Consider the following 25,330-nt stretch of genomic DNA (forward strand, 5'->3'; position numbering starts at 1 on the left):
TCCACACCCATCCTGAGTGCCAGCTCTGTGCTGACCTGTGCTGCTGGCTCTGGAAATGCCGGCAGGGACAGACGGAGGCCCTTTCCTCCTGGAGTTCATGGCCTCACCGGTCAGCAGAGGGGGAAGCCCAAAGTGTGATGAGGCTGAACAGGAGGCTCGGGCCCCACCCTCATTGGGCACAGGAGCCTTTAGGTGCTAGCTTTTGTCTGTCGAAACCTACAGGGAGCACTAACTGGGCTTGGAGTTGTGGAGAAGAAATGAGTGCCCCAGGAGACTGACACCTTCTCTTATGCTTCCCCTTCCTCACGGTCAAACCCATGGCCTGGGCTGGACTGGAATGATCAGACTTCCCAGACCAAAGGAAGCAAAGAAAGCCACCCAGGCTCACCTCTGGGCTCAGGGAGGTGGGGGGTTTCCACTTCCAGAAATTCTAAGGGACCAGGAAGTTGCCCACAGAGGAAGCTCAACCCTGCATGGAGGCAAGGAAATGCCCCTCTGGCCCTGTGAGCCTGGAGGAACCCAAGTGACAACTAGGGAGGTGCTCCATGTGTATGTGTGTGAGCATGTGTGTGCATATACATGCATGCACGTATGCGCTGGGACGTGCATGTGACAGCCATAATCCCAGCTGTGACTCTAGCCCAAGTGCCAATGAAGATATTGATATGAGTCAAAGGAACATCACCCAGTGGAAGCTGTGTGCACACACTGCATCCCTTCAAGATGGGAGGCCTCGGGTATGTATGATTCAGAATCAAGCAGTCATCTGGCAATTTCCCACTGCGTGGGAGCTCAGCTGAGATAACCTGTGAGGTCTCATTCAGCACCTGAACATTGTGATGCTATCAGAGTGACCTGGGGTGCTTCTGTTACACAGAAACACAAACACACATGTATCCGATGACGCCACACCCTGTCAACTGCGCCATCAGCCTCTCAAAGGCAGGCAAGACTCAGCCCAACTGTGTGCAGGCCCGCCCTGGCCTCTGACCTGGAATCCCAGCCCCACCACAATTATCTGGAGAATCTTGGGCAGGTCCCATCAGCTTCAGGCAAGCCTATGTTTGCTCATCAGTGGAATGAAAGGTTTGGCTCATCAGCTGCAAAGCCCTTCCTGCTCTGGCATTCAAAACAAGGTGGGGGGAGGGGAAAGGAGGATGAAGAAGCTGATGTTCTTGGTTCATCTCTGGATAAGCCAGGGCAAGAGTTCTGAAGGTGAGATGCAGCTTCCAGTCTGCTCCTACGGTAGGGCAGCTGAGGCTTGGAGACAGAAGGTGGCCAGAGGCCCCACTTCAAGAGGGAAGCTGCCCTGCCAGCACTCAGGTCAGAGATAATTTCCTGGACCGCACCAGGAAATAGCTGCTCAGAAATTCTCTGTGTAAAGGAGCTTAGATTTCATAGTTATACATCACAAGACTATGCTGGGCTGACAGTGGGAGATATATACAATGGAAGGGGCATAGACATCTCAGGAAAACCTGGACTTTTCACCCCACCACCTTAAGGGTCAAGGCCAGATTCCTTAGATGGCTCTAAGATGCTACACCAGTTGGCTCTGCCTGCAACTACTCATCTCCCATCTACCACGGCCACCTAACCCCACAGTCTGACCATGCCGACACACGGGAGTGCCTCTTCAAGACTCCAGGCCCTTCTCAATGTGTGTCCCCTGCAAAGAGGTCCAGGCACCTGCATTCCCAATGAGGCTACCAGATGCTCCAGATCAAAGGCCTGGACCCAGTCATTTCAGGAGTCCCCAGAATGAGGCACCAGATCAAAAACGTTCGTGGGGTTGAATCTGACTGTGTGAACTCTACAAAAAACGAATTGAAACCTGTAAGATCCCCAGGAGAGATCTGTCTCTCCCCTCTGCAGAGTAGCTAATGTCTTCTCTTGGCTTGGATGGTATACTCATTCATTCCTTCACTCACTCAGAAAAAGAGACTGAGGTTTAAGAAGTAAACAAAACAGGCAGACCACCTCCTGCCCAGATCTCTTCTTTATACTGAATTGCATCAGGAATGAGGGGGAGAAAAAGCCACAAGATACCACCTCTGTCTTCAGGACACCAATGCGGTAGGCACACATCCCTGAAAAAGCCCAGGAGAGGAGACAAAATATTCTAGAGAAATGAATCCCATGAATGACTTTCCACTTGGTTCACTTACCCTTTCACAAGCATCAACGGAATGGAGGAATATTGCAGGACACACAGAAAGGGAGGAGAAAATCTAAGAACTGCTCTTTCTTCTTATAGATACTAATTTTGCTTGAACTTAATAATACACAGCACAAAATTTTCCAGTTAGGAATTCCCAAACTTCATTCCATCCACCTTTATTTATTTCTGGTGTCTTGGAGAAGGTTGGACAGGAGACTTTAGAGGGCAGGGATCCTGCCCATCTGGTCCCTCACTGTCTCCTTAGCCTCCCAGAGAAGCCCAAGAAATCGTCCTTGAGGCAGATGAATGAATAAGTGTGGGTGTCAGTGAGTAAAATGACAAGTGGGTGACCCTAAGCAAACCTCTCCTGACTAAATGCCATCGAAGGGAGGGTCAGAACCACAAATGCGCAAGTGACAACATCACCACCTCACCCGAGTGAAGTGGAATAGTACAGTGTTAGAGGTCCAGGTTCAGGGGCCCGTTGACCTTCGAGTCCTGGCTTCTCTACCTGGCAGCTGTGTGGCCTTGGCCAAGTTACTTACTTCCCAAAGTCCCAGTTTTCTCATGTGTAAAATGAACATAGTAATAGTCCTACCTCCTAGGGTTACAGGGAAGAGGAAATGAGGTCATCCCTGCAAAGAGCTGGGAACTGAAAGGCAAACACTCCATCCCAAAGCCCTATGTGCTGACATCCCCTACTCCCCAACAAAGTCCTGGGAAGTAGATGGGACAAATGTTATAAGCCACATTTTATGTCAGAGACCACCAAGGTACATGAAGACCAAGGGGCACCTTATTGCAGAACTGAGCACAGACCCTGCACGGACCCAGGTTGCTTTTGGCTTTGCAGGAAAAGCCCAACACAAACTGGGAGCTCTGATCTCACCCCATCAGGGTGCATTTCCTCGGTTGCTTGGAGGCAGGCAGAAACACCAAGCAATGTCTGTTACCCCCTCATGCTCATGATTTCTGCATCCATGAGCCCAGGCAACCCTTGTCAGGATGAGGAAGCTTTCACATTCAATGCCAACCCGCTTTGAATGCCTCCTGGCCCCCCACCACCTCCTCCCCACACCGACACACCCCGATGAACCCTCCTGCTGGGCAGCCCAGGTGGGCCAGCGGGGTCTGAATGTCCAAAAGAGAGGCTATGCCTAAAATGAGCAGGGGCATTGTTGGGCAATTTTAACTTTGATCTTTTCATTTTCCTCTCTTCCAAAAGACCTACAATGACCGTATGTAACATTTATAACGATAAAAATATTATTTACAAGAAAAAACAAGACTATCTCAAATGAGCAGGAAAAACGAGGACTGACAGTGATGGGAAAGTCAGCTTACCCTCCAATTGCCAGCTTCTGTGTGTGTGTATGACTTGAAGGAGAAAGATTTTTTTTTTTTTAGCCACCAATGAAAAGAGGTGAAATTGATAAGCAAGCCTGGTTTGAGGGCTACTAGGAAGTCACTGTGTATACGCATGAAGTCTCTCCCAGTGGTAGAAATCCCATTTGCATTTCATTCCTGCGAGTTGAGAATCGTTTGGTTAAAACTAGTATGTTGCTGGAGAGATGGCTCACCTGTTATTGTGAATGAATGTCTCAGTTCCTTTCCAGGCTCAAGGCCATGCTTGGCACAAAGACACCTGAGGTGTCTTAGCCCAGTGAAGAGGAATGTTCTACCAAATGGGCCAGGAATTGCCCTTCCGATTTCCCCCAGGCCTGGCCCTGCCCGAAGTCCGCCTTGTTTCCTTACCTTTGAAACAGGCCACTGAACTGGAGGATGTGGGCGGAAGCCAGCACCCCCAGTACATCTTCCAAGTTAATCTCCACCTCACTCATGTAGAGGTTCTTCAGGGCCGTGGCGAAGGCTGGGGAGGCACAGCCAAGAGAGCCGTCAGTGTGGGGCTCTGCACACAGGACACCACCCAGGGCCCTCCCTCACTACTGCAGCTGGGCAGGCAGAGGTGCCCTTAGAGAAAATGCACCATCTCTGACCTGGATGCAGGCACCACCCGGAAGCTGATGATCTTTGCTACCAGCCTTCCCAAAGGAGTTGAGGCTGAAGCTAAAGAGAGTGGAGCTTCTGCTGAAGGGATCCTCCTTTAAGCCTGTTCTCAGGGGTGAGACCGTCTTGGGTTCTCTCCTAACCTGGGGTCTGTGGCCTGTGCAGGAATGTGACTGCCCAAATAGGTGCAGAATGTTGTGTGCAAGTCACGCATTTTTTTTTTTTTTTTTTTTTTTTCTGGAGACAACATATATCTTACAGCAGATTCTCCTTGGAGTCTGGAGACTTCCAAAAAGAGCTAGAATAATTGGATGGTTCAGGAACTGAACTGCATGGCTAGGGGCCAGATGGACTTGGCTGATTCACCATCAGAGTGTCCTCTGTCGCAAATGGCCCAACTAGTGCTGAAGTTTCCTCACCAAGCGATTCCTAAACAAGTGCCATCACATGGCCTCCCAAAGTGCTGGGATTACAAATGTGAACCACCGTGCCCAGCCCATAGATGCATTTTTAAATACCTGTTTATTTTGAAATAGTTTAAGACTCATAAGAAGTTACAAAAACAAGAGAGACAGGGGCAACAAAGGAGACTACCCCTGAGTGGCTGTGAGGGGATGGGGAGTGAGCCCAAGTTGGGGAGGTAGGGGTGGTCCTTGGCAGGAAGAGGCAGGTGAAGTGCTATTTGGGAGCAAGGCTGGGCCTGATGGTTTCCCTGGTTGGGTGTGAGCCTAGAGCGGCAACTCCTCTTGCGCTGGGTCTGTGTCTGAGAAGCCGCTATCTTTTTCCAGTCTCTGCATCCTTCACACCCTTTCTCAATGACAAGAACCTCTCTTTAGTAGCATTCCACCTTCTTCCATTTCCCCAAGTCACCCTAGCCTTCTAGCCCCTTCTTTCTTTGCACGTTCGGGCCTTTTGAATAAGAAAGCACTGAACACAGTCTACTGTTGGTTTGTTTTGCTTTGCTGTTGCTTGTTCATTTTTAAATCTGAGAGGACCATTTGTTCAATGGCATTCTTAGAATATAGACGGGTATATACATACCGACTTTAGTGACCTGTGGGTCATTGATCTTCAAGGAAATGATCATCCTCTTTGCAGGGGATTTTTCTTTGGTCTTCTTAGGTGATTGAGCTAGTAAAGGAAATGAGATGATGATGGATGGAGGTGATAACCATGGTGAAGACACAATGGGAGGCACCCACCACCCTGGCATGACCGTGAGGTATCAAGACATGTATCACACTATATTTCCCCGCTGTCGTCCGTCACCTGGCTCTGTGCTGGCTCTCACTCAGCAAATACTCACTGAGAACTTACTAAGCGCCAGGCTTGTTCCACTCTGGGTCACATTCTTCTCCGGCATGACTACACGGCCTCCCATCTGCTCATGCCAGCCTGCCATCCATCCCATGGCAGGGAGTAAATGGGAGGATGCACGTGAGTGCCTGGCACACAGTAGGCATGCAGGAGGTGGCAGTTAATATTATAATGTGTCACGGTATTTGTCATGCTTTCCCATCATTTTGGGTTTGTCTGTCCCCTCAGATGGTAAGCTCCTAGCACAATGCCTGGCATAAGCTAAGCATTCCACATAGGAAGGAAGGAAGAGAAGAAAGAAGAGAGGGAAGGAGGGAGGGAAGGAGGGAATCACTTATGTCAGAGTAAGTGAAAGACAGAAGTTCAATATTCCCTCCAGGTTGAGTAAAACCCCTAAATCGGAGAAGATATCAGTAATTTGTTCACACTCTTCCCCAAGGTTCTCCAAAGCTAAGGTGGTTAGTTTGTTTTTGGTAAGTGGGTCACTTCCTTCTTGGATTCCCCGCTAGAGAATAAACACGTCCTCTCCAGGACAGCTGCTCCTCCACTCTCCATGGAAGGAAATCGAGCAGCTGGAGAGCCGGTGCCTCTCTGCAGAGTCCAGCACTCCAGCGTCCGGCCAGAAGTTTCAGGATAGCAACACAGATGATCTCAAGAACATGCAAGTGATAACTGGGAGATACAGATGCAAACCACCATTGTGAGATATGTTCGCTTTTAAAGGCACATGAAGGACTGTGACTGCTCCTATTGAAAGACATGAATCTCAGGGCTTGATCGGTCCATGGAGCTTGCGAGGGGTTTCATCTGCACCTTCCCTCTTGTCTCCCAGCCAGGTGCAGCCTCTAGCAGGAAGGCTTGGATCAGAGTGGCTGTCTTAGCAGGGCCAAATATTTTCATTTTAGGGACCCATTCTAGACACGGTAAAGACCGCAATGTTAATGACTCCATTTCCACTTCCAAATTCTCCTGCTTTTCCATGAACTCACTGTCTGGCTCACCAGAGCCTTTCACAGATGGACTGGTGAATGTTTTGACTTGGGTACAGGGGAGATGGAAGAGCCCAGTCTGGCTCTTGAAGACACTGGGACAAAGGCTTCAGAAGAACACAGAGGCTCATGAGCCAGCACCGAGGTTGCTGCAGTTCTGCAGAGCCCAACTGGCTCTCACTGCCTGCACCACGGGGAAGGGTTGAGTCAGATTCCCGCAGGCAGCGGGGCTCTCCCTCCAGGCTCAGGCTCGTGGGGGCGGAATGACTGGGGGCTCCGGCTGCCTGTCTGACTCTAGAATAACAGGGCTTTGCTGTCATGTCTTGGAAATGAAAGCCCATCATGACTGGTATGCTGGCTGGCTTTGGGGGCCTCGAATTTTCCATGGCACCTGCTTATGAGTCAGCCCGAGGGGATGCCAACCTGTAGCCCAAAGCAGCAGCTGGCAGTGCAGATGGAGACAACTTAGAGACCAGGTGAGAGGAGGCTGGGGTGGTCAGGACTGGAAGAGGAGACAAAGAAGTGGCCTACATTCTTTTTGGAATGAGGTAAAAGAGAGATGAGAAGAGAAGAGGAAAGAGAAGCAAAGACAACAACAAAATAGATGCACACATGTGGGCCTTGAATTAGCATACTTAGGGCCAAAGAAGCCACAGATATCAGAACTCCACCTTCCTTCCAAAAACCTCTTCAGAAAGTTCCCCACAGCCCATTTTTCCTTCTCAAAGAAGTAGGTAGAGTCTCTGTGTCTGGGCTGGCCAGACAAGACTTGGGTTATTTCAAGGATAATAACTGGCATGTACTGAGTGCTTGCTGTGTGCCAGGCCTTGTTCTAGAATCTCACACCTAGTACCTCCTCTACTCTTCAAAGCCGCATCCTAAGAACTATTATCCCCATTTTACAGTTGAAGAAACTGAGGCTGTCACGAGATGAGATAACACCGTGGAGCCTTGCTCTTGACTGCTAGAGTGACCGTGGTCTCAAAACAGATAACCAGGTTCCAAGCTGGGACCCTCAAGCTAGAAGGCACTGGGGCTCCAGCACTGGGCACCAGAGAGGAAGTACCTCGCAGAAGCTCCTCCAGCTCCCTCAGGGGGTATGTGGTGCCCTGCGTCAGGGCTTTCAGGTAGAGCTTGGCCAAGGTCTCAGACTGAAAAAGCTGGGGCTGATGGAGTTCCCATTTGAAGCCCAGGCACTCGAGAATCACATCTGAGGAGAGAAAATGATGCTGAGCAAACACATCAATAACGTCCCCATCCAAAGATGCATCAGCTTCCTCTCCCCCAACTCCTTTGCTCGGTGGATCATTAAGCAGATGAAGCAGGCAAGCAGCCTCCCCAGGCATCTCAGAAAGGAAGTGGTGAAGTGTGGGCCTCGGGGGCTGAGTGGCTTTGAGGGGGACACTGAAGGAGTCTTACGAGGTCACCCAGGACATGCCACATGTCCAGGACAGCTGTCGGCTAACAGCTGTAGGACTTCAGAGGCACTCGCGCTGCCCTCCAATGTGAGGAATCAGGAAAAGCTTTGTGGAACAGGGACATTGTCTGGGGCACTCTTGGGGGGCCAAGGCAACAAGAACATTCTGGCTTCCCCTACGACAGTGTTTCTCAGGCCTGACATTGTAAACATTTTGGGCCAGATACATGCCTGTTGGGGAGCTGTCCCGTGCAATGTGGATGCCCAGTAGCAGCCCTGGCATCTACTTACTACATGCCAGTAGCACTCCCTCCTCAGCGGTGATAACCAAAAATGTTTCCAGACATTGCCAAGTGTCCCCAGTGAAGCCAAATCACCCCCTAGTTCTCTGTTGAGAACTACTGCACTATGAGTACCAAAGCATGATCCATCTGAAATGTAATAGCAGGCCTACCAAAGAGGGTAGGATTCTCGTGACCCTCCCTTGACAATAAAAGAAGGCGCTTTCCAAACTGTAGAAGACTTTATTCGGGGCATCTAACCTGAGGATAAAATCAGTGATCACTAAAAGAAGAGGCTTTTCGATAGAGGAGGGCAGAGGGCGAAACCGAGGATGCCAGGCCAGGTGAGGCTCGGGAGGCCATGGGGAGAGGACTCTGCATGGCTCAGCTCCTGTGTTGTTAGTACAGAGCTGGAGTAATGAGAGGTGCCTAAAACCCTCGATCTGAGTGCCAGACAGGACCTGAAGGGCCACCAGCCTCATCTACGTATTTCTTGGTTTTGCCATTAGTTTTACAGTGTGACCTTGGGTACCTGATTCTTCTTCCTGTTGTTATTATTGTTATTCACCAATATTATGATATTGTTTGGTGCTGGGGTTCAGGGGGTTTGCATCTCAAATATTACATCGCCTTAGGTGGTCTGGTTATGCTGAGTTAGAAAAAGTCTCAGCCCATTAGGGTGATTATAGGCAGGGGCAGAATTGTGGATACAACATATTCACTCACTGGATGCCAATTTCCACTTTCAGGATGGCCAATGCATGGCAGCCATCACTAATCAATCCAGAGCTCTTTCTCTCATGCCAGGAGATGGTCTTAGACTACTTCTCCTGTTCAGAGTTGAAGGTGAGAAAAGAATTTGTTAGCCTCTCTTTGGAAAGGAGGCTGGCTCTGATCTCAGGCAGCCACACCATGCAGTAGGCTTTATCCAAAAAAAAAAAAAAAAATGCTGCTTTAAGAAGCTGTCCAGCCTCCTCATGAGGCTCAATGAACCTTTTTCTAGCAAAAAAAGAACCTATCCTGATTCTTGATCCTGCCTCAGAAAAGTCGTCTTGAACAAGTGCAGCTGTGAACGTCCAAGTCATGACTGGTTAGAGCCCAAAGAGACGAAGAACAGCTGCTTTATGCTTGCTGCACTCCATTTAGTCTTTCAAAAAAAAAACTTCTTTTTTTTTTTTTTTTTTTTTTTTTTGAGATGGAGTCTTGCTGTGTCACCCAGGCTAGAGCTCACTGCAACCTTCCAACCTCCTCTTCCTGGGGTAAGTGATTCTCCTGCCTCAGTGTCCTGAGTAGCTGGGATTATATGTGCATGCCACCACACCTAGCTAATTTTTGTATTTTTAGTAGAGATGGGGTTTTACCATGTTCGCCAGGCTGGTCTCAAACTCCTGACCTCAAGTGATTCACTCACCTGGGCCTCCCTGCTGGGATCACAGGTGCGAGCTATTTATTGACACCAACACATTTGTCTTTATCACAGCGAGGAGCATATGAAAATGTGTTTACCAAGCTTGGTTTCACTCACTGCACATTTGACAAATATTTATAGGGCACTTATTATTTCTCAGACACTGGGAAGTGGATAAGAATCGCAACTTATGGACTAGCGCCCTGGCTTATGGGCTGATTTTCTTCCATAAAGACCACAAGATGCCCCTGAAGTCGGTAACGTTCTGACTTAATCCACGGAGAACACAAACTCACCTGCTTCCGCACTTTGGATGTCCTTATTCTTGAAATTCTCACAGAAAAACTTCTGAATTTGTGAAATGTATAACCTCAAGGGAAAATGCAAACATAAAATTCAGGAGTTAATACTGACATTTTTCTCCAACTACAACATGCATTATTCTAGCATAAACTTCCTTAAAGCACCCATTGATCAAGCTACTCATATCTCACCCTTTGGAAGTTTCCTCAGGTCACCATTTGTCTGCCGATCTGAAAACCTGTAGGCTTTCTGATAGCTGGCTTATAATGCTGATTCCTGTTTTCAGTTTGTGGGTAGGGCTTACTGAGGGTGTATTTGAGGTCATACTTGGCTGCCTGAATGACACCTTATTCAGTGTCTAAAACATTATCTGGCATATAGTAGACACTCAGTAATATCTGCTGGGAGAAAAGAATAGAGGTTTCTGCTCATTTCTGGGATGTTAATTCACCAACGATTTTGTTTAGAGGTCATACAGGTCCCACTCTCAGTGTGTCCAAAAACTAAACTTAGCATCTACCCCAAATCCTACCCTGCTCACTCAGATTCTCATTTCAGGAAATGGCACCACCAGCCTGCAGTTGCCCAAGCCAGCATGCCGAGTGTTGTTACATCTCATCACTTGCCTAGATATTTTGAATGTCCATCTCTCTTTGCTGTTCTTGCCTTCCTCCAAGCCCCTATGATCTCCCCCAGTCACTGCCAAAGTCTCCCAGCCTCCAACCCTGCTCTGCTCAGATGCCTGCCTACCACAAAATGCAAATTTGGTCTCGTCTCTTTCCTGCTGAGAATCCTCCAGTGTTTCCCCATCGCTCTTGGGGGAAAGTCCAAACTCCTTCACATGGCTAACCAGCTCCTGCATGTTTCTACAGCCTGGTCCCTCAACGGTCCCCACTCCAGCCCTTCTCAGCAGCCTGCACCTGGACCTGCCAACCGCTGCTTTCATTTCTTGCATGCACTACTCCCTCTCCCAAATGTTCTCCTCCTTGCCTTTCCCCTTGCTAAGCTCCTACTCATTCTTCAGAATGAGCTTCATTGCTGTTTTCTCTGGGGATGCTGGGCCAGTGGCTTTCCCCCTGCCCGTCCTGGGATTTCCCCCTTAAAACTCCTTCTGGAGTGTCTTGTGGCTGCCTGTTTGTGTATCCTCTGCAAGACAGATTGGGCATGTGTTTATTGCTATGACCCTGGCACAAGCCATCATGCAGGTGCTCAGCAAATATTCATTAAATGAATCCATGACCACATAGATAAACACCATGGACTCATCATGCTAAGCCAGGAAGTGAAACAAAATTTGAGTCACATATTCACAGCTTAAAGACAGTCATCCCAGAAAGCCAGCCAGCCAAGAGACGTTTGTGACCACAGCTGGTCTGTGTCATGCAGTGTCAACTTCACCATGCTGTCTCCAACAATCCCAGGAGACCCCGTGGGCCAGGGTGCATGCAGGAAGCATGGGTGGGAGCCTGTGTCCAGAATATTACCAACTACGTGCTGCCCTGTCCAAGGGGGGAGGGTGGCTGCCAATGACTCAGCCTAAGGCAGGCAGTGGGAGCTGGACTTGCTTATTCAACAGGAGCAGTGGAGATCTGATCCAAGCCACCCTCGCTTCCTCACTCGATCCTCCTCGTGGCTTGGGTGACACGTCTGGAAAGAGCTGGCCAGAGTCAAGAGTTCAGACCGTGATCTCAAAATGGAGCCATGGACTTTGGAAAATATGGCGCAAGGTCCATGAACTCAACTACCCTCACAAACATCAGTGTCATCAGCTGAGCCAAGGGATGCCAGGAAACAGAGGTGAGCACACTGCCTTCTCCTGGGTGTGAGGGCTGCTTGTCAAGATATACCAACCATCATGTAGGCTCTGCCATTCCCAAGGGCTGCAGTTCATTTTAGGATCACTGGAAAAGTGAACAGAACACATGGCATCTGTGAGTTGTCTCACTGTTTGGGACTAAGTGGTCCGAGGTGAACTCCCATTGCAACGCCTGGTGCGGGGATGCTGGGAACGTGCTGTTAGGCTGGAGCTCATGTTTCCAAGTCATGACCATGATGGAGAAAGGCAGAAGGGGAAGAAGGGGAAGTAAGTTTCTCATGGACATACGGACTTCCTGGAGCAAACTATCCAAAGGTCAAAACGCCAATTTGATGAATTAGGAAGAGTGATATAGACCTGGGGCTGGACCGCAGTCCTTCCATTTTCTGCCTCTTGGTCTCAGAGGAAGGGAAGAGTGTAAGAGTGAATGTTTGGAATGCCTGGCACGGACTTGCCTTCGGTTAACATTCTCTCTTTCATTGTCTCTGTGAGAGGTGTCAAAATAAAAATGGAGTTATGATGCCTTAAAAACCCTGACGGAGTCTGGCATGGTATCATGCTCCTGTAGTCCCAGGTACACGCAAAGCTGAGGCAAGAGGATCACTTCAGCCCAGGAGTTCGAGGCTGCAGTGAGCTGTGATTGTGCCTGTGAATAGCCATTGCATTCTAGCCTGGGCAACTGGGTGAGACCGCGTCTCTAAATCTCTTTTAAAAAACAAAATGGCTGGGCACAGTGGCTCACGCCTGTAATCCCAGCACTTTGGGAGGCCGAGGCAGGCGGATCACGAGGTCAGGAGATCAAGACCATTCTGGCTAACATGGTGAAACCTTGTCTCTACTAAAAAAATGCAAATAATTAGCCAGACATGGCGGCGGGTGCCTGTAGTCCCCGCTACTTGGGAGGCTGAGGAAGGAGAATGGTGTGAACCCGGGAGGCGGAGCTTGCAGTGAGCCGAGATCGCGCCACTGCACTCCAGCCTGGGCGACTGAGCAAGACTCCAACTCAAAAAAAAAAAAANATCACTTCAGCCCAGGAGTTCGAGGCTGCAGTGAGCTGTGATTGTGCCTGTGAATAGCCATTGCATTCTAGCCTGGGCAACTGGGTGAGACCGCGTCTCTAAATCTCTTTTAAAAAACAAAATGGCTGGGCACAGTGGCTCACGCCTGTAATCCCAGCACTTTGGGAGGCCGAGGCAGGCGGATCACGAGGTCAGGAGATCAAGACCATTCTGGCTAACATGGTGAAACCTTGTCTCTACTAAAAAAATGCAAATAATTAGCCAGACATGGCGGCGGGTGCCTGTAGTCCCCGCTACTTGGGAGGCTGAGGAAGGAGAATGGTGTGAACCCGGGAGGCGGAGCTTGCAGTGAGCCGAGATCGCGCCACTGCACTCCAGCCTGGGCGACTGAGCAAGACTCCAACTCAAAAAAAAAAAAAAAAAAAAAATCCACCCAACAAATAGAGGTGGGGAAGGCCAGGAAGGGAGAATTCTCACACACGAATGCCTGATAATAAGAACTATCACAAAAGACTCTGCAAAACCTACAGCTGCACACAAAGGCCATCATAACCTCACACACAAAAAAGTACTGCGAGGACATCTGCCTAGCAGCTCAAACTGGTGTCACCCTTGTTATGGATCCTGGTAGCCAGGGATAATTATCTCAGAGGAATGATGTAATCCTCCTCACTTTTCCTTTAAAAACCTTTGTCTTGCCAGGCATGGTGGCTCATGCCTGTAATCCCAACACTTTGGGAGGCTGAGGCAGGAGCATCGCTGGAGCCCGGGAGTTCAAGACCAGCCTGGGCAACATAGAGAGACTCCCACCTGTACAAAACATTAAATAAAAAATTTAGCATGTAGTGGCTACTTGGGAGGCTGAAGCAGGAGGATCAATTGAGTCTGGGAGGTTGAGGCTGCAGTGAGCTGTGATTATACTACTACACTCCAGCCTGGGCAACAAAGCAAGACCATGTCTCAAAACAAAACAAAAAACCTTTGTTTTCCTTTACTTCCCTGAATATGCACGTAGTTTACAGTGACACTGGTATTCCATTGCAATGCCTGTTCCGGAATAAACAACAACTACTTTTAGAGAGTCTTCCTCTCCTCTCTGTTTGTTATTTAGGTTAACACCTCTATAACATGGGTCACTGGTCTCTAGTCCCACTATCCCAGAACTGCTCTCTGGTTAAAAATAAAATAGGCCAGGCGTGGTGGCTCAAGCCTGTAATCCCAGCACTTTGGGAGGCCGAGACGGGTAGCTCACGAGGTCAGGAGATCGAGACCATCCTGGCTAACACGGTGAAACCCCGTCTCTACTAAAAAATACAAAAAACTAGCCGGGCGAGGTGGCGGGCGCCTGTAGTCCCAGTTACTCCGCAGGCTGAGGCAGGAGAATGGCGTGAACCCGGGAGGCGGAGCTTGCAGTGAGCTGAGATCCGGCCACTGCACTCCAGCCTGGGCGGCAGAGCGAGACTCCGTCTCAAAATAAAAAAATAAATAAAATAAATAAAATAAAATAAACTAAAATAAAATATAGGGGTCCCTTCTTCCCATCCTCACCTCTTAAGCATGACCTCCTCCCACCCTTGAATAGATTTGGCATTGCGGGCAGAAAGGGAGAAAAGCACGAGGCAGCTTTACCAGCTGGGGACAGGGAGGGCTCTGGGTCCTTCCTAGAGCCACAATCCCCTAAGCCTTCGTGGGGTGGGGGTGCCCCCTCCCCAGTCTGGCCTGAGTCACACCCCCCTGCGCTGGATCTCTGGGTTTCCATGACAGCACGCATCCATATATGCCAGTGGACCCCAGGGACACACTTGACACATGTGCATTGAGTGTATATGTGCCATACACTTTTCTAAGCTCGTTACATAAATTATATCATGTAATTCTCACAGCAACCCTGTAAGACAGCATCCCCGATTTGCACCTAAACTAAGGCACGAAAAGATTAGGGTGCTTGCAAGGAAGTTAACATTTCCTCCTCTCAGCCTCCTCTCCCACACTTAGTGCCACAGAGCCTGCAAAAGGTCCAAGGCAAGAAGACCAGCAGCCTGAAGATCAGCTCCTCTGAGTGGCTGACCAGGAACTCCCTGCATCATGAAAACCCACAGACACGGCTGAAGGAAGTGTTGGCCAGCTGGACACAATGACATACCCAAAACAGACAGGAAACTGGGAGCCTGCTCCCTCAGCTTTCCACCATGAATGACCCTTTCCATAACTCAAGAAATACAGATGGGTCCAGCTCCTGTCCAAGCAGACAGCGCCCCCAGGTGGGAAAAGCAGCAATGACACCATCCATGACATGAACACAGCTTGCCAGGTGGGGCAGAAACAGTCATGCAGTGCTTTGGGGGACAAAAGGTATGTTTCATGGAGCATTCCAGGCCCTTACTGACAGTGGAGTTTGCCATCTGAGAGTTGCCTGATGCCTGAAGGTTCACAAGAGTTACCAGGAAAAAGCCTTTCATGTTATTATCTAAATTAAACACAACCCTTTTTCTTTCTAAGAAGTTTCTCATAATCACATGGAAGAAATTCCTATTGTGAAGACAAAGAAAAGGTAGGTGTCTGTGTGTGTGTGTGTGTGTGTGTGTGTGTGTGTGTGTGTGTCTTTCTCTTTTTTATTTTTATTTTTTATTTTTAGAGACAAATCTCGCCCTCTATCCCAGGCTGGAGTGAAACGGCACAATCACAGCTCACTTCATACAGCCTCTATCACCTTGGCTCAAGTGATCCCCCCACCTCAGTCTCCCAAGTAGCTGAGACTACAGGTCCATGCCACCATCCCTGGCTAATTTTAAAATTTTTTGTAAAGACAGGGTCTCACCATGTTGCCCCAGGCTGGGCTCAAATTCCTGGCCTCAAGCTATCCTGCCACCTTGGCCTCCCAAAGCCCTAGGATGACAAGTATGAGCCACCATGCCCAGACACGTTTGGTTTATTACAGCACATCAGTTTCTCCCACACTCAGTAGACTGCACCAGTGACTTCAATTCTTCATCCCTCCCTCTATCCAAACCTTTTACCTCCATATTGCAAAATTTCTCTCCATAAGGAAATAGAGTGTGTTTTCTGTCCCTTGACTGGGAGTTTGGCCACGTGACTTGCCTCAGTTCATGGGGCCTAGTGGATGTGAAATGGTGGAAGGTTTGAAAGTCACATGTGCTCCTGGGCATACCCTCGTGCCCTCTGCTGTCACCATGATAAGGCTGTGCCCAGGCTAGCCCACTGTCTCAGGAGGAGGACAAGAGGCTTACGGAACAGAGCCCAAGTGCCCTGGCAGAACCGATCCTGCATCAGCTGAGCACCAGATGCATGGCTGTAGACTTGCCCAGAACACCTGAGAGTATGTGCTGCCTCTGGACATTCAGCTTCCCAACATCACAAAGCAGAGGGCCAGATGTGTAAAAACTTCTCCCTGGAAGACTGGTTCCTCTGCCCCTGTTGTGCTGGAGGAAGGTGTTGTCCTGGAGGAAGGAACTGGGGAAGGTCCAAGGAGGCAGAGTGAAATAAAGGAGGTGTTGACTGGCAGAGCACAGAGCTGAGACACCCCAAGATGAAATAACTGGGATTAATTACTAAAATGCTGCTCAATCAATAAAGAAAATAATTCTGTTTACTAAGCATCTACTATTTGCCGGAAAAAGTGCTAAGCATTTTCAATAGATGGCTTCATTTAATCCTCAAGATGACTCTTCATCTTGAAGAAGGTGCTATATAACCATTTTAGAGATGAGGAAACTGAGGCCCAAAGAGGGTTAGCCACTGACTAAAGGTCACAGAATTAGTCAGTGAAGAAGTGGGGATTCCAACGCTGTTGATAGACTGCTGTTAACAGCCCAAATGCCCAGCACCAAATGCCATTTCTGTACCCCACCCCTCAGGCCACTGCCTCCAGTTTAGCTCAGTAACTCCTAGGGACTTAGTTCCTGCTGCCCAGACCCTCTCATCAGCTTTTGGGATCACTTTGTCTGTATTCCTAGGCCTAGCTCCAGCACCTGCATCCCTGGCCTAGCCCTGGCACTAACTCAGCAACGGAACAGAGTTGGCCAGTGGCTCTAGAGAGGGAAGATTTGGCTACTCGCTGAACAAAGATTGAGCAGGCAGTTCTTCTGTGCCAGGTGCTGCCCTAGGAGTACAGTCCATGCTCACTTCGATTTGGCTGTGAGGTCACAAGACAGATGCTGCCAGCCTAGGGATGGTAGTGGCATCAAGCCAGGTCCACGGCACCAGGGAAATGAGGTGTGCCTTCTGCAATAGGGGTGGTACAAATTGCATATTTGTTTCCTCCAGACCTCGTGTAGAAATTTGATTCCCGGCCGGGCGTGGTGGCTCAAGCCTGTAATCCCAGCACTTTGGGAGGCCGAGACAGGCGGATCACGAGGTCAGGAGATCGAGACCATCCTGGCTAACATGGTGAAACCCTGTCTCTACTAAAAAATACAAAAAACTAGCCAGGCATGGTGGCGGGTGCCTGTAGTCCCAGCTACTTGGGAGGCTGAGGCAGGAGAATGGCGTAAACCCAGGAGGTGGGGCTTGCAGTGAGCTGAGATCGCACCACTGCACTCCAGCCTGGGCGACAGAGCAAGACTCCGTCTCAAAAAAAAAAATTTGATCCCCAATGTTGGAGGTGGGGCCTAATGAGAGGTAATTTTGTCATAAGGGCAGATCCCTCATGAATAGATTAATACCATCCCTCAGGGGTGAGTTCTCACTCTCTTAGTTCCCACAATAGCTGGTTGTTAACAAAAGCTGGGACCTCCCCTCTCTCCTCTCTGATGCTTCCTCACTTGCCATGCGATCTCTGCACCCTCGGCTCCTCTTCGCCTTCCGCCATGAGTACAAGCAGCCTGTGGCCCTCACCAGAAGCTAAGCAGATGCTGGCGCCACGCTTCTTACACAGCCTGCAGAACCTTGAGCCAAGTAAACCTATTTTCTTTATAAATTTCTGATCCTCAGGTATTTCTTTACAGTAACAGAAACAGACTAAGGCAAGGGTCCAGCTCTGTGTTTCCAGGAGGGGCAAGAGAGAACTCATCACATGAGGAAGTGAGGGTCTAGCCTGCTGCGCGGAATACTATGAGATTGAGAGAGGATCAGTTCATTGGGTGAAAATGGACATTCACAAGCTGTCTAAACACTGGGCCAGGACTAACTAAGTTTTGTTTGTCAAAAAACCAGTTGGTTCCTGGATGAGAAACTCAGAATCCTGTTTGGGTTCAAAGTTCCCAATGGGGAGAAAAATCGTAAAAAAAAAAAAAAAAAAAAAAAAAAAAAAAAAAAAAAAAAAAAAAAAATCAATCTTTCTCTGCCCTTTTTGTCACCACCCACATTCTCAGAGGTAGTAGTCACTTATGACCCTGTCAGTGCCTGAAAGCTGGCTCCAGAGGGAGCCTTCCTGGCAGATATGCCCTTGACAGCCACTCCAGCCAATCAGAGTGGCCCGGTCATCAGGCACCTCCCCTCCCAGGAATGATGGGCCATTCCTTCCCACAAATCTTTAAGTCTTCTTACCTGTCTGGGTTCCTCAGAGCTTCCTCAAAGTCTATGCTCAGAGCCTTGCACATCTGGGAAAGTGAGAGCAGGTCCCCAGTAAAAGGCTGTTTGGGGAAACGCCACCGGTTGGTTGAGCCAGCAATCCGGCGTTCCAGCCGAGCTTTGTGCTGCTTGGTAATCAAACAAAGAGAAGACATCTTTTTTTCTAACTTCACATAAATGCCAGATTTTCCAAACTGTACAGCAGGAAGGAAATCAAGACAAATTTTACAGTGCTGGTTAATTTTTGAACATGGCTAATATTTCTCACGAGACATCTTAAGGTAAAGACGCTGTATTCCATAGACCAAGGATCTCAAGCTACAAAGTAATTTGGAATTTAGGATCTAAGACAAGAGGTGTCAGAGGGCAAGAGGTCAGGGAGAAACATTGTTTTTTGCAGGTAGCTCTCTGAAGAATCCACAAGTAGGGATAATATCATGCTTTAAGTACTGTCCTTTGAGTACTTATCCTAACTTGTCATACAGAGAGATATTAAACTGTGGAGATCTTGGGCAAGGAAATTTTTTTAGTGGGTGGTAAAATATACAAAACATAAAATTTTATTTTACAGTGTACAATTTGGTGGCATTTAGTACACTTACAATGTTATGCAACCATTACCACTACCTAATTCCAGCACATTTTCATTACCCCCAAAAGAAATTCCATACCTATTAAGCTGTCATTCTATGTTCCCGCGTCCCCAGCCCCTGACAACCACTAATCTGCTTTCTAAGATTAGCCCCTATGTTCTGATTTTATGTTTTCACCTGTTCTGGGTGAATCACACCCAATAGAAGTGGAGTCACACAATATGTGGCCTTTTGTGGATGGCATCTTTCACATAACATAATGTTTTCAAGGTTCATCCATGTATTGGTACTTCATTCCTCTTTAATGCTGAATAATATTCCATTGTGTAAATATTCCACATGTTGCTTATTCCTTCATCAGTTGATGAACACTTGGGTTGTTTATACCTTTTGGCTATTGTGAAGCGTGCTGTGAGTATTCATGGACAAGATTTTGTTTGAACACCTGTCTTTTTATTATTTTGGTTATATACCCAGGAGCTGAACTGCTGAGTCTTTGGGCAGGGGCTTTTACTTAGAGATTTTCTTGAGGCTCCAGGGGAAATTCAGCAATTTACATAAAAGAGAAGGACAATACCCAGCATGGATGTAAACCTTAGACTGAAGGCCCAAAGCAACCTAGCAAGGAAAAAAGCACCAGGAAGGACCCACAAGAATGGATGTCATTGATCCCAAGCCAACCAGGGCACCAATGGAGAGGTGGCGAGACCATGGGCCACGGACTAGAGCATCTGAGTCCAAATCTTGTTATTGCTACTTTCTAGTTGTGTGACCTTGAGCAAGTTATTTAACATTCTGAGGCTCTCAGGTCTCATGTGTAAAATGGGAATAACGGGTGGTGGTGGTGACAGTAATGGTCATCATGACAATGATGGTGAGGATGGCGGTGGTGGGGATTGTGGGTATGTCACCTTGTTTCCAATGTTGTAAAAAGTATAAAGTAGAATAAAGTTTGGGAAATACACCTTAGTATAGTGCCTAGAAGATGGTGGATGATTAAAAACTGTGGAATCTGAGTCTAGATATAGTGCTGCTGTCATGTGAGAAGTAAAACATCGCCAGCTCAGACCACAAGCCTGCTCTCTGCTCTCTGTACAGCCCGCTGCCTGGACACACTCTTTCCAGCCGAGTCAGCCAATAACGTTTAAGGTCCTCGGTGGTGCAGGACCCAGCCCCTTGTGGAAATTTGTCAAAATTACCATAACCAAGTGCTTCTTCTCATCACCTACCTTCTTGAGAAACTGATCTACTTACCGTGTTCGACATTATCGTGAATGAAAGTGGAGATTACACAGGAGAGAAAAGATAAGCAACCTAGAAGACAAAAGAGGTAAAGGTGAAATTTTCCATACTTTTCAAAATATTATGGAGGAGATTGGCCTAAAGAATCTATATTTTGCCACAGGAAGGATAATGAATAAGCCTCGAATGTGGGTTTTTTATCGATCAAGAGAATATCTTGTTGTTGCTGTTTTTTGTTTGTTTGTTTGTTAGTTAGTTTTTTTTGTAAGCAGATGAGTAGACAGATAGATCTCTGCTGTTGTTCTGGGCTCAGATCAAGCAAAACAGAAGATAATCCTTTGCCAAAGCGAGAAAGACCGAAAGATAGCTATAAGTAGGCTGATCACATAATTGATCATTCAGACCAGGGGACTAAAGGGATGATATTAATGATTAGGCTTAGACAATGGCTGTAGGCCAGGGCTGCCCTGGAGTCCTGTAGACTGATGGTCACCCTGGCTTACAGGTCATGAAAGAGGAAGAGTGGAAGGACATTCCAGCTATCTCTGAACATTATCAGGGCAGTTGGGTTACAAGCAACAGAAACCCATTTGATTATGGAGTTGGGGGGAGGTTAAGATAGATTGGAAGGATGGTGATGAGAGGAGGGTCTCATAGACTCAAAAGGAAACTGGAGAACTTTCTGGGAAAGAACAGGAAGCAGCTGCAGGGACCTGGGTGGCACCCACCAGCAGTTGGTGGCTGTTGTTGTCAGGCGCTGCCTCTAGCATGAGTCGGCTCCCCCACAGTCCATCTATGCAGGGTTCTGTTCAATCCAGATTCTCAGCAAGAGGCCCCAACTGGCCTGGCTTAGCTCAGGGGCCCACTCTTTGGCCCCTGAGGGCAGACACCTTGACTAATTCTCCCAAGAAGAATGTGCACTGGTGACTGGGTTGTTCCCCAGAGCAACATCAGAGAAGAGAAGAAGTGGGCGAGCTGGTAAAACCAGCAGAAGCCATGGCACTTGATGACCAAGAACCTCAGTTGACCTCCCCTTTGCTCCCCAAATAGCACTTCACCTGCATCACAGTCATGGCTATGTTCATCCATTCACCAACAAGCATTTCCTGTGCAGTCGCCATATGGAAAGAGGTGTTAGCCATTTCTGAGAGACAGCGGTGAGCAAAATGCACATGATCCTTGCCTCACAGAATTTCCATTCCACTTGGGCAGACAGGCTTTTCTTTACCTTTTAATTGCCTTAATTGGACTTTTTAATTGCAAAAGTATTAATAATATATGCTTGTTGTAACAAGTGAACCAATACAATGACAGGAAAGAAAAATTTAACATAGCTGCATAATATTACTTTTTCTACTTTTGAGACAGGGTCTTGCTCTGCTGCCCAGACTGGAGTGCAGTGGTGTGATAAAGGCTCACTGCAGCCTCAAATCTGCTGGGCTGAAGTGATCCTCCCACTTCAGCCTCCCCAGTAGCTGGGACTACAGGCGTCCACTACCACACCTGGCTAATTTTTTGATTTTTCTAGAGCCAGGGTTGCCCAGACTGATCTATATTGCCCAGACTTGTCTTGAACTCCTGATATCAAGCAATCTTCCTTCCTTGGCCTCCCAGAGTACCAGTATTATAGACATGAGCCACTGTGCCTGGCTCCATAATATTTCATACAGTGAATGCATCATTATTTATTAAAATATTCCTCTGTCAAGTCATTGAGGTTATTTCCTACATTTTATTCCCATAATAAGAACAATGGGAACAACATGCATATACATTATTATGGCAGTTTGCATACATGTGTGTATGCATATATCTATACATGTTACCTATATCTCTATCTGTGTATATATATATATATGTGTGTGTGTGTGTATGTGTGTGTGTGTGTGTATATGTATGTATATCTTTGTGTTGTTTTTATTTCTATGAGATAGTCTTCCAAGTGGTATAGTTATGTCAGAGATCTGTATCTTCAATTGAAATAGTTAATACCAATTCACTTGCCCCAAAATTGCAGCAATTAACATTCCTATCACCAATTTATAAGTGGTGGTGTTTTTTTCACAACATCTCCAGTACTAGGTACTATCATCATATTTATTTTTGCCAAGCTGGTGAGTGTCAGATGGTTTTAGATTCTTATTTTAATTTGAACTTTCCTGGCTACCAGTGGGGTTGAGCATTCTTTTATCTATTTATTGGCCTTTTTTCTTTTCTGAAAACCACCTAATCATAGGCTTTCCGCATTTTTCTACTTTCCACATTTTCTTAACTATAGTTTCCTGAGCATTTTTTAAGGAGTTCTCTATGTACTGGGGACACTAACACTGTGTCTGCCATACATGTTGCAGAAGTGTATCATTTGTCTTTTGAGTTTGTTTATGGTAAACAAATTGTTTCATTAGGTATGAAAATATGTCGTGTGTGTGTGTGTGTGTGTGTGTGTGTGTGTATTTCCTTTGCCAATCTCTAATTTGAAAACATATCTGGGGGCCAGGCCCGGTGGCTCATCCCTGTAATCCCAGCACTTTGGGAGGCCGAGGCAGATGGATCACCTGAGGTCAGGAGTTCAAGACCAGCCTAACCAACACGATGAAACCTTGTCTCTACTAAAAATACAAAATTAGCTGGGCTTGGTGGCGCATGCCTGTAATCCCAGCTACTTGGGAGGCTGAGGCAGGAGAATCACTTTAACTTGGGAGGTGGAGGTTGCAGTGAGCCAAACTCGCACCATTGCACTCCAGCCTGGGCAACAAGAGTGAAACTCTGTCTCAAGGAAAAAAAAAAAAAAAAAAAAGAAAGAAAAAGAAACGTGTCTGGATACAAACATGGCCCTGGTGTTTGTACCGACCTGCCGGTGTCCTCATTTGCTCTTGCATCCATGTATGCATGTGTGTTAAGAGCATCTTTGTCTGTTCAAGTAGCTTTCGAGGTACACTTCGGTTTAGAGCAATGTATATTTTCCTTGATGGCTGAGTTTCCACCTTGCGTGAGGAGGCTTCTCCCACCTCAGGTAACACATACATGCTTTTCTGATCCTTTTACCTCACAGGAGCCAGGATGATGAACTCCTCAGCTTAAAACCCTTCACCAGCTTCCCACTGCCCTAGACATAGACCCCCGAATCCTCAACGTGGCCTAAAGGAATGTGAGAAGAGAGAAGAGGGTTCCATTCTAAAGCAGACCCAGTCAGTACAGAATAAACCCCACACAGGACTCGCTATGCCCACGGAGCACCGCTTCAGTTACAGAGAGAGAGAGGCTGGGGTTTGCACTCAGCTACCCAAAGCTCCTGCTTTCTTAGATCAATATCTAAGAACTTTTTTTAGCTGATCTTGAAATCCAGGGACATCTCAACGGCCTGGAAATGTGTTCTTTTTTCATCCCACCAGGCAATCTGCCCCTTCATGTGTTTTGAGAGCCTGTGCCGAGGTCCCTGTGGGTGGGCAGGAGCTACCTACAATGGTCTCTCGGCTCCCAGACCCCTCCTGATTCCCCAAACTCCCTCCCTGTCAAGTAGACCAGAGGGACCCAAGTCTAAGCAGCACCTGTCCCTAAGACACCCTTCTTGGTCTCTGAAGTGGCTGAAAAGTACCCATCGTACTTACTGTTCTCAAGCCCTCTTGCCCACCACAGGCGTGTTCACAGCAGAAGCTTGCTGAGTGGAGGAACTCGCATCACAGTGGCCTCTGAGTTACAGGAGAGCTGGGGCCTGGGCGCCTTCTGAGCCTGAAGCCCAGGAGTGCTCATCACATCTGGGGCTCACCCTTTTCTTCTTATCGGCCAAGGGGCTTTGACAGGGGGAGCTTGCCTTTGGTTTCCTGGGTGGTTGTGAGCACCACGGCAACAGCAGGGAAGGTTCCAAGCACCTCCTGTTCCAGGGCCGGGTTTCAGCTCAGGCTGGGGCTGTGTCCAAGGCCCTGGCTGATGGGGAGAAGGTGTGAGTGATGGCATCTCAGAGACCAATGTGGGTGCCAAGTGCCTCCATTCCTGTTCCTCCTGGGGCAACCCAGGACAGAGCCTCAGTGAGAGTCAAGCCCCAAATCCTCAGGCTTCATCTGTAAAAGGAGGAGATTAGACTGGAAACTTCTCAGATCCCTCCCAGCTCTGGCATTCTGGGCTGCTCTATTTCTAGTGTTTTCTGGGTTTTGACAAAATATTTCAATAAAATGGAGGGTTCTGCATTATGAAAAGCTATGCCTAATGAGGTACTTCGTTGATTATGATTTTTAATGCTGCTCTCTCTGGGAGCTAAGGACTGTCTCAAAGTCAAGGACAAGACCAAGAGCCTTCAAGCTGGCATCCAGAGTGAAGACGTTTGGGTTTTTCTGTTTGTTTTGTTTTGTTTTGAGATGGAGTCTCACTCTATCGCCCAGGCTGGAGTGCAGTGGTGTGATCTTGGCTCACTGCAACCTCTGCCTCTTAGGTTCACCGGGTTCAAGCAATTCTCTTGCCTCAGCCTCCTGAATGGCTAGGATGACAGGTGCCCGCCACCACATCAGGCTAATTTTTGTATTTTTAGTAGAGACGGGGTTTCACCATGTTGGCCAGGCTGGTCTCGAACTCCTCAGGTGATCTGCCCACCTCGGCCTCCCAAAGTGCTGAGATTATAGGTGTGAGTCACCGCGCCCGGCCCTGAGTACAATCTTGCAGTGTCCTCAGGAACTTGGCCTGTGAAGCCCATGACCCGAACTAGGGGATGGGGAGGTGGAAGCCACATGGGTCAGGGCCACGTGGGTCACCACGGGTCCATCAGAGGCCTGGACCACCACCCCAGGGATCACAGAAATCCCTAGTTACAGTAACAGGAACCCGGAGGCAGTGCAGCTTGTAAGACCTGATGCCAGCCTCTCCTAGGTCACATACATCCTAAAGTAAAACAGGAAAGTAGCTGTGCTGTCTCCTGTGGCTGTGATCTAGAAACTATGAAACACTCTATAAATGGGAGGTGCCCCTGAATTTATCTCCCCCTCAGCCCTCAAATCCTGTGATTCTACCCCTCCCAACACCATATTCTGCTTTGCAGAGAAGCTGATCACTGTGGAACGTTCTGTGAGTGGCTCACCCATCTCTGCATCCCCAGAGCCCTGCAACCAAACTTGGACTTTAGAAAGTGCTCCATAAACATCTCTAGAATTGGGTAATTGGATGTACTAGTCCGTAACCACCACTCTGCCTGTGCACATGCTTGAGTGCCACATGCATACGTGTGCACATGTGATTATGTATGCATAGGTATGTCTGCTTC

General features: G+C 48.0%; 1 protein-coding gene across 4 annotated transcripts in view; it reads right to left on the reverse strand.

Annotated features, from left to right (window-relative positions):
* Nucleotides 1-24,097, reverse strand: part of BTBD16 (BTB domain containing 16) — a 68,864-nt gene extending 44,767 nt beyond the window's left edge. The window contains exons 1-7 of one of the 4 annotated variants that reach the window (XM_017872240.1): nt 23,691-24,097; nt 20,095-20,154; nt 18,224-18,375; nt 9,877-9,950; nt 7,541-7,684; nt 5,210-5,299; nt 3,917-4,031 (exon numbers count right to left, since the gene is read on the reverse strand). In XM_017872240.1, the coding sequence (XP_017727729.1) occupies nt 3,917-4,031; nt 5,210-5,299; nt 7,541-7,684; nt 9,877-9,950; nt 18,224-18,375; nt 20,095-20,106 (587 nt within the window). In that variant the 5' untranslated portion in view covers nt 20,107-20,154; nt 23,691-24,097. The remainder of the gene's footprint in view (nt 1-3,916; nt 4,032-5,209; nt 5,300-7,540; nt 7,685-9,876; nt 9,951-18,223; nt 18,376-20,094; nt 20,155-23,690) is intronic. The other 3 variants (XM_017872241.1, XM_017872242.1, XM_017872243.1) reach the window with 3 other exon arrangements.
* Between the last annotated feature and the right edge of the window lie 1,233 nt (nt 24,098-25,330).

The sequence above is a fragment of the Rhinopithecus bieti genome, unplaced genomic scaffold (assembly GCF_001698545.2).
Source record: "Rhinopithecus bieti isolate Rb0 unplaced genomic scaffold, ASM169854v2 scaffold_6710, whole genome shotgun sequence".
In the NCBI taxonomy this organism is placed as follows: Eukaryota; Metazoa; Chordata; class Mammalia; order Primates; family Cercopithecidae; genus Rhinopithecus; species Rhinopithecus bieti.